Raw genomic sequence first — 7,860 nt, forward strand, 5'->3', positions numbered from 1 at the left:
ATGAATTTTGAATCCCAGCTCACTCCATTCTATCGGATGGTTCCCAATGAACAACATCAATATGTAGGAATTGTCCATCTCCTGCTGCATTTCCAGTGGAAGTGGGTGGGGATGGTTGCAACAGATAATGACAATGGAGAGAAATTCATGCAGACCTTACTGCCAATGTTTTCCCAACATGGAATCTGCACAGCCATCAATGAAAAAACACCAGCCATATCTCAAACTGTAGACAATTTTAGTTCATCATTACTCAACTGGGCCAACAGCTTTTCTCCGACCATCTCAAAAGTTAATGTATTGGTTGTATGTGCAGAACCTCAAACCATTACAGCTTTGATATGGATTGATATGGTATTTTCATACACTGAAGGTAACACACAGTTTTTTACTGGGAAAGTATGGATTATGACAGCTCAATGGGATTTCACATTAGAAACATTACAGAGAAATTTTAATATACAAAACTTTGATGGTGCCTTGTCATTTGCAATTCAGTCAACTGAAATGATAGGCTTCACGAGATTCCTGCAGCTCTTGCATCCCAACTTTCCCAAAGGAGATGGTTTCCTCAGGATATTCTGGCAAAAGGCATTCAACTGCTTATTTTCTGATTCTAGTGAGAATGAGGAAAGGATTGACATTTGTACCGGTGAAGAGAAATTGGAGGACCTTCCTGGTGGCCTTTTTGAAATGAGCATGACTGGCCAAAGTTACAGCTCCTATAATACAATCCAGGCCATTGCACATGCTTTACATAGGATGTACTCATCCAGGCCTAAATACACATCAGTGGCAGGCACAAGAAGATGGGATAATACAAATCTGCAACCTTGGCAGGTAAGATTTTATGTCCATATTAACCTTCCTGTCTTAGCTAATCAAAGATGTGATAGCACTCAGTTCATGGAGTTCATGGATAACAAGAACCAAGTATATATAACTAGCACCATTAAATCATCAAACAAACAAATCTCTATTTCATGCTCAAATGCTTTCCCCTTACCATCTACAGAAGCCTACAAATAAATATTTCATCCTTGTTTCATCCTCCTATGCAGCAGTTGACGGAGTCGTTAAGGAAGTAATTGTAGTCAGTATTCTTCTGCAGGAACATAGTATGTTCAAAAACAAACGGGGGGAGGGCTCATGGTACAGTTACTTCACAGACCAGTGCCACCTCTCTGGGTGGTTGGACGGTGCTTTGTGGAAAGGGCTGTACCACGAGCTTGTTATAATAACTTGGGATTCAAATATTACTGGTGTGGTGGTGAGGGAAGATGTGATACTTATCCAAACTGTCCCTGAGATAATTTCTTGTGATTAAACTGTGTTAAAATTCCTGGGGGGAAACTGTTGGTTGATTTGATGGGAGCAAAATGAAGCCCTCTTGAAAAATCATTGGGGGAGATGAGTTCTTTGAAATTTTCAGAACTGGTTGTTACTTATCTGCTGAACCTGACTATGTGGCCAAGAATTATCCCATTTCCCCCATGTATGCACAGGTTGGCAACCCTGGAATTAAAGTATTAAATAGTACTTTTATTTACTATTTTGTATAAAGTGATCACTTTCAGGGTTGCTTTCTGTAAATAAGTATGTTTAATGGTTTTAAATTTATTAATGTGTTCTGGTCTGGGGTATTCTAGACAGACATATTCCACCCCAAGAGTTGGCTTTTACTGACATAATCTAACCTATAGAAAGAGACCTACTGTTCTCTGTAACTCAGTAGGTGTTTATTGCAGTCTATTATGGCAAGGAAAGTCTGGACTCAGTGGTGCGCCTGAGCAATCAACCATCTGATTTCCAGGGGGCATGCGGGTGACTCCTAAGGAAAATGGACTGCTGGTCATTAATTTGATCATGTAAGACAGTTCTTATGCTTTTGGTTTCTGTGCAAGTGAGGAGAGTATGTGTTTATTTTCAACTGTGATTGCATGACAATTTTCTGTATGCCCTGGTAGCAGTGGCAATGTTTAGTTATGGGAAATAAATATGTGTTCAAAATATTTTATTCTGCATATTACTATTTTTGTAGCTTATCTCTATCTTACTTATCCCTCCTAATTAAAGCAAAACATTTTTTTCCTTTGGTCTTTTTTTCATTTTGCACATTCTATGCAGCTTCACTCTTTTCTGCGGAGCATAACATTTAATAATAGTGCTGGGGACTTTGTGTCTTTTGATAAGAATGGTGAATTAGAAGCTGGATTTAATATTATAAACTGGGTTACTTTCCCCAATCAATCCTTACTAAGAGTGAAAGTTGGAAGGATGAATCCAAGAGCTTTACAAAATCAAAAGTTCAGCATTAAGAAGGATGTCATCACATGGCACAATTCATTTAATCAGGTGAGACTGAACTATAAATTGTAAGAAAATTGGCCTATGTAAAAACTAGGTCATCTATGTCTGAAAATGTGAGGTTGTAATCTCACATTTCTCTAACATCATAATTCTTCTCACAAAAGTTGCCCTGTACACTTCATAAATTTTATTTTCCTACACACAGTCCCATCTTAAGTAGCTGAGAGGATAATATATATGAACTGAAATATATGCTGTACAATAAATTCTGTATAATATGGATAGGATGTATCTTTCTTTTTCAGTGATGGTTGAAATTACCATGATGGTTGCAGCAACAAATAAAGTTGCAATACTGTACAGTAGGGGTACCCAAAATAGGAGCCTGTTGGTGTTGTTGGACTCCAATTTCTGCCAGCATCACTGGCTCTGGGGGTCTGGGTGCTGTTGAGCACAGGGTTCCAATGAACTCCTTGTCCCCTCCCTTTCCTCTTCAAATCACATGCATTCTCCACCCTTGGCTGCACCCCATTCATTTTCCTCTCTTCTTATTTACATTCTCAAATATTTGTATCACTTCTTCTTTCCCTTTTCCTTCTACTACTTCCAATACCAACTGCTGTTATTGCTTTTTTGTCTCCCTCTCAGGTTTCCTTTTTAATTTTCTCAATTGTTTTCTACCTTGTGTCACCTTCTTTGCCACTTTTATTCACCTTTGTATGACTATTGTTCCTTCTTTTGCCAACTTGCCTGAAATCAAAACGAAATGTTTCTTACCCTCCCCTCTAAACATACACACACAAGACTATGCCCTTCTTAGAGTAGAACCATTGAAATTAATGAACCTAAGTTAGTAAGGACCACTGCTATTTTCCAAGATAAAGAGGTGACCAAAGTCACAGTGAATGCCTCCCTTGTTCTCTTAGAATGGCAATGGTGCTCACCTGAGAGGTGCCAGAACTGAACTCCAACAAGTTGTAGCTGAAGAAAAGCCTTGGGAAGGCCCATTAACTTTAATGAGTCTTCTCTGACCCAGAGTACTCTGGTGTTGCCCTGTGAATCACTTATCCAGTCAACATGCTCCAAGAACATTGTCCAAGTGCTGAGTATCTAATTCAGTTATAACCCCCCATGGCAAGCTACATTGTTGTTCTTTTATTTTTATAAACAGGTGCTGCCTCTTGCTGTGTGTAATGATAAGTGCTATCCAGGCTTCAGCAAAAAAAAGATGGAGGGGAAGTCATTTTGCTGCTATGATTGTACTCCATGTCCATATGGGATGATTTCAAATCAAACGGGTAGGTGATATCTTGTACATTGATCATGATCATGATAAATTATTTCTTCTTCCTTTTCTTCTCAGCATAAATATCATCACCTATATTTATATCTCAATTAATGCGCAAACAATTGTGGAAGAAACAGGGGAGATAAAAAGAGAAAGAGATCTGTTTCTGAAAGTAATGCATTCTAAAATTTCAGCAGTGTTAACTAATGGAGTGCTTTGACAGTTGTTGTTTTTTAAGAATAAAGTAAAAATAATTATACAGGGCAGAAAACCTCATCCCTATTGCAGCTGGTCCACAACTGAAGAGATCAGACAGGATTCCCTCCCCCCATAGTCACTCCTATTGGTAGGCTGTGAGAGGTTTGTTGGAGAAGTTCTCTTACACAATAGAGACACCTCATAGTGTTCATTGGAATAGCTGCTGTTCAATTCACAAAACAGCTGCTGCCTCCTAAAGCTATTGTTACAAATTTGCCAAATTACCACGACCACCACCCTATTTCCCTACAACACGAAGAAGAAGAAAATCTAATAGGCGGTGGGGGGGGAATCTAATTGATTGCTCCAATGCTGTAAATAAAAATGCAGGGGATCAAGTATGCTGCTGCTCTGGAACAGCCCTGAGGAAGGAAAGAGCAGAGTAGCCTTTTAAGTCTGCAAGCATCACTCCTGTGATTGTATGGTGCAATCTGCTTCCCATGGATGCCCTAGAATCTTGGCCATCAACCAAATAATAGGATAAGTGTCATTCTTAGAGAGTAACACACATTTCATATTGATATATTCACTTCATTGGACAGACATGACGGAACAGTTGACACAACTTCTCTGTCTTATATTACAGATATGGATAATTGTTTCAAATGCTCAGAAGATAAATTTCCAAACAAGGAACATGATCAATGTCTTTCAAAGTTTCTAAGTTTTCTCACTTTCTCAGAACCACTGGGGATTATTTTAGCTTCTTTGACTCTCTGTTTTTCTCTGATCACAGCTTTGATTCTTGGAGTCTTCACTAAGCATTCCAACACCCCCATTGTCAAAGCCAACAATCGGGAACTCACCTACACTCTTCTTATCTCCCTATTACTCTGCTTCCTCTGTTCGTTGCTGTTCATTGGCTGCCCTAACACATTGACCTGCTATTTACGGCAAACTGCTTTTGGTATCGTATTCTCAGTTGCTGTTTCTTGCATATTGGCCAAAACTATCACTGTAATTTTGGCTTTCATGGCCACCAAACCAGGATCCAGAATGAGGAAATGGGTAGGAAAAAAGAGATCTAATGCTATTATTATTGGTTGCTCCTTTATACAAGCCTGCATTTGTGCTATATGGCTACTTAGTTATCCTCCACATCCTGATTTTGATATGCACTCTCAGGCTGAAAAAATCATAGTGGAGTGCAATGAAGGTTCTGTATCTATGTTTTATTGTGTCTTGGGTTACCTGGGATTCTTGGCCATTGTCAGCTTCAGTGTGGCTTTCCAGGCCAGAAAGCTGCCAGACAGTTTCAATGAAGCAAAGTTCATCACTTTCAGCATGTTGGTGTTTTGCAGTGTTTGGTTATCCTTTGTTCCAACTTACTTGAGCACCAAAGGAAAATACATGGTGGCTGTGGAGATCTTCTCCATCTTGTCCTCCAGTGCTGGGTTACTGGGATGTATATTTTTCCCCAAATGCTACATAATTATCCTGAGGCCTGACTTAAACAGCAAAGACCAATTAGTTAGGAGAAATTAGGAAGAATCTACTCATTTTTATTTTGCTTTATTTCTAATAATATCTTAATTTTATTAATCTTTGAAGAAACACAGATAAACATATCAGGAGATATGTTATTGTTCTATTCGTAATTTTCTTCCTTCCCTGTACATATTTTTGAAAGTTTTGAATTTTGTGCTGTATTATTAACCCCCTTTACCCTTATCCAGTGTTGAGTGAAAAAAGTCACACTAATTGTTTTTGGACTATATTTTATACCCAATTAAATTTCCAATATTTAGTGAGATAGAATTTTTAAACTAGATAACATATGGGTCTGTTGTTTCTGATGAAGTATACAGTGGTACCTCGAGTTAAGAACTTAATTCATTCTGGAGGTCCATTCTTAACCTGACACTCTACATCCTTCACTCTATGTTTAGGCCTGTTAAGTCTTTCTCCAGAGTTACCTAAAGGAGACACCTTCAAAGCTGTAGAGATGTGCACTTCGAGTCTAGCAATATTTTTGTACCCATAGCATATAGGCACCAATGACAGTAACATCAATCACATTGAAGAAAAGCACAATTGGCCTTCTGTTAACTTTATGCTTGCACATACAGTCTAATAGAAAAGTAGAATTTTAGACTTGGATGGGACCATGAGGATTCAACTAGTCCAACCCTCTGCAGTGCAGAAATCTTTCATCCAAAGTGGGGCTTTAACCCACAACCCTGAGATTAAGAGTCTCATGTCCTACCAACTGAACTATCCCACAAAGGTAGTCCAGAATACCCACCCAGATTTTTGTTGTGTTGTAATGTTTGATGCTTTTCTGATTTATGCTGTTCAGCAAACACTATTGAGTGATGATGCATGGTTGACAGTAGAAGCATTGATTTCCACTTTTCAGGTACTTAATTGTACAGTCATACCTTGGGTTGAAGTAGCTTCGGGTTGAGCGTTTTCAGGTTACGCTCCGTGGCGACCCAGAAGTAACAGAACGCATTACTTCCAGGTTTCCCCACTTGCGCATATGCAGACGCTCAAAATGATGTCACACGCATGTGCAGAAGTGGCAAATCGTGACCCGCACATGCACAGACGTGCGAACGCAGGTTGCGTTTGCTTCAGGTTGTGAATAGGGCTCCAGAACATATCCTGTTTGCATCCAGAGGTACCACTGTTTATTCACCATCAAAATGAAATATAGAAGAGTGAACTTGCCTCTGGAGATTTGGCATCAGTTCTATTGGTGTGTAGTGTTTGTTCTGCCTAATAGTGCTGAAAAATGACTAGCCAATCCAATGCTGTTGAAGAAGTTGCCCCAAACTACATTCCTACCACTGTTACACCACAGTTCTACCAGCTTGGTTTCCCATGTCTCTCCAGGCTGCTCACCAATATTTCACCCTTGGCTAATGATGTTTGGACCCCACCCCACCATGCCTTGATTCTTTATTTAGCTAGTTTGCTTGGCATTTATTCTTTGAAGAGACTTAGACCCCTCAATATGACCACCTATTATTACACCTCTAGTGTAAAACAAGGCTGGTGAACAGAATCCACATATCATGGAAGGCAGCTGGTTTATCAGATGCTTTGCTTGCCTCTCTGGTTGCTCTGTTTTCAAATCACATGCACCACATTAGTGGATCAAATCTGACAAGACTCATTGTTGACCTGAAGAAGAGGCACCCACATTTCCTCCAAGGACTCTTGTTGTGCATGAACCAGTAGTTCAATCTATGTCTTCAACTTGGTAGTGTCAAGGGCCTTCCATGTCTCCTGCTCATCACAGAACTGGTTTCTGGCTGTTCTTCTTGGAGAAGAGCTTCTCAATGAGTTCTTGCTGCCCTCCCTCCTCCCATTTCCCACCTCCTCTGCTGAGCCAGAAACCAGCAGGGGTGTCCTAGGTTTGGTAATTAACTTCAGGGGATGTGGACAATGAGTATAAAAATCTCCCCTCCCCACAGAGGGAGTGTATATCACCTTAGAAATATACAAGGGAACTCAAATGTCATCTGATCCTCTGCCAATAGAGTAACCCTAATGCTACAACATTCCAGATCAGTGGCCATCCAACCTCTGCTTGAAATAATAAATATAATAAACAATTATCCCACTAACTTCCAGAGAGATCTACAAAGCATAATATATTTTGCCCCAGTGGATTTCTTGCACAGGGCAATACTCTAGAGAGATAATGCTGAACCGTGTAATCATCACATATTACTGTGATTCAACTTCTACCTTGTGAAACTCCTCATGGATTTGTCTGAGTTTAAAAAGACAATGACAAAACAGTGTGAAGACCAACACAATATATATACCTATATGTGATTAGAGCTGAGATGAGGTATTTCAGACAGCAACATTTGCCTCAGATTGCCTATAGTGGTTTCTCCTCATTAAAAGTATCTGGAGCCACTGAGGGAAATTTTTTATAAGTTAGGTGAAACTGGATTTATGACAGAGAAGGGAGAATTCTAGGCCAATATTTGTCCTTCAGGGAAGCAATGTTCTTGAGACAGCTCTTCCTCTTTCTGTTGCTGCAA

The 7,860-nt window shown here is 39.6% G+C and overlaps 1 protein-coding gene across 1 annotated transcript; it reads left to right on the forward strand.

Annotated features, from left to right (window-relative positions):
* LOC128398811 (vomeronasal type-2 receptor 26-like) lies at positions 1–5,341 on the forward strand. Its single transcript, XM_053360066.1, has 4 exons — positions 1–840; positions 2,128–2,355; positions 3,482–3,608; positions 4,443–5,341. The coding sequence occupies exons 1-4, from the start codon at positions 1–3 to the stop codon at positions 5,339–5,341; spliced, it is 2,094 nt and encodes a 697-aa protein (XP_053216041.1).
* The last annotated feature ends 2,519 nt before the right edge of the window (positions 5,342–7,860 follow it).

The sequence above is a fragment of the Podarcis raffonei genome, chromosome 13 (genome assembly GCF_027172205.1).
Source record: "Podarcis raffonei isolate rPodRaf1 chromosome 13, rPodRaf1.pri, whole genome shotgun sequence".
Lineage (NCBI taxonomy): Eukaryota > Metazoa > Chordata > Lepidosauria > Squamata > Lacertidae > Podarcis > Podarcis raffonei.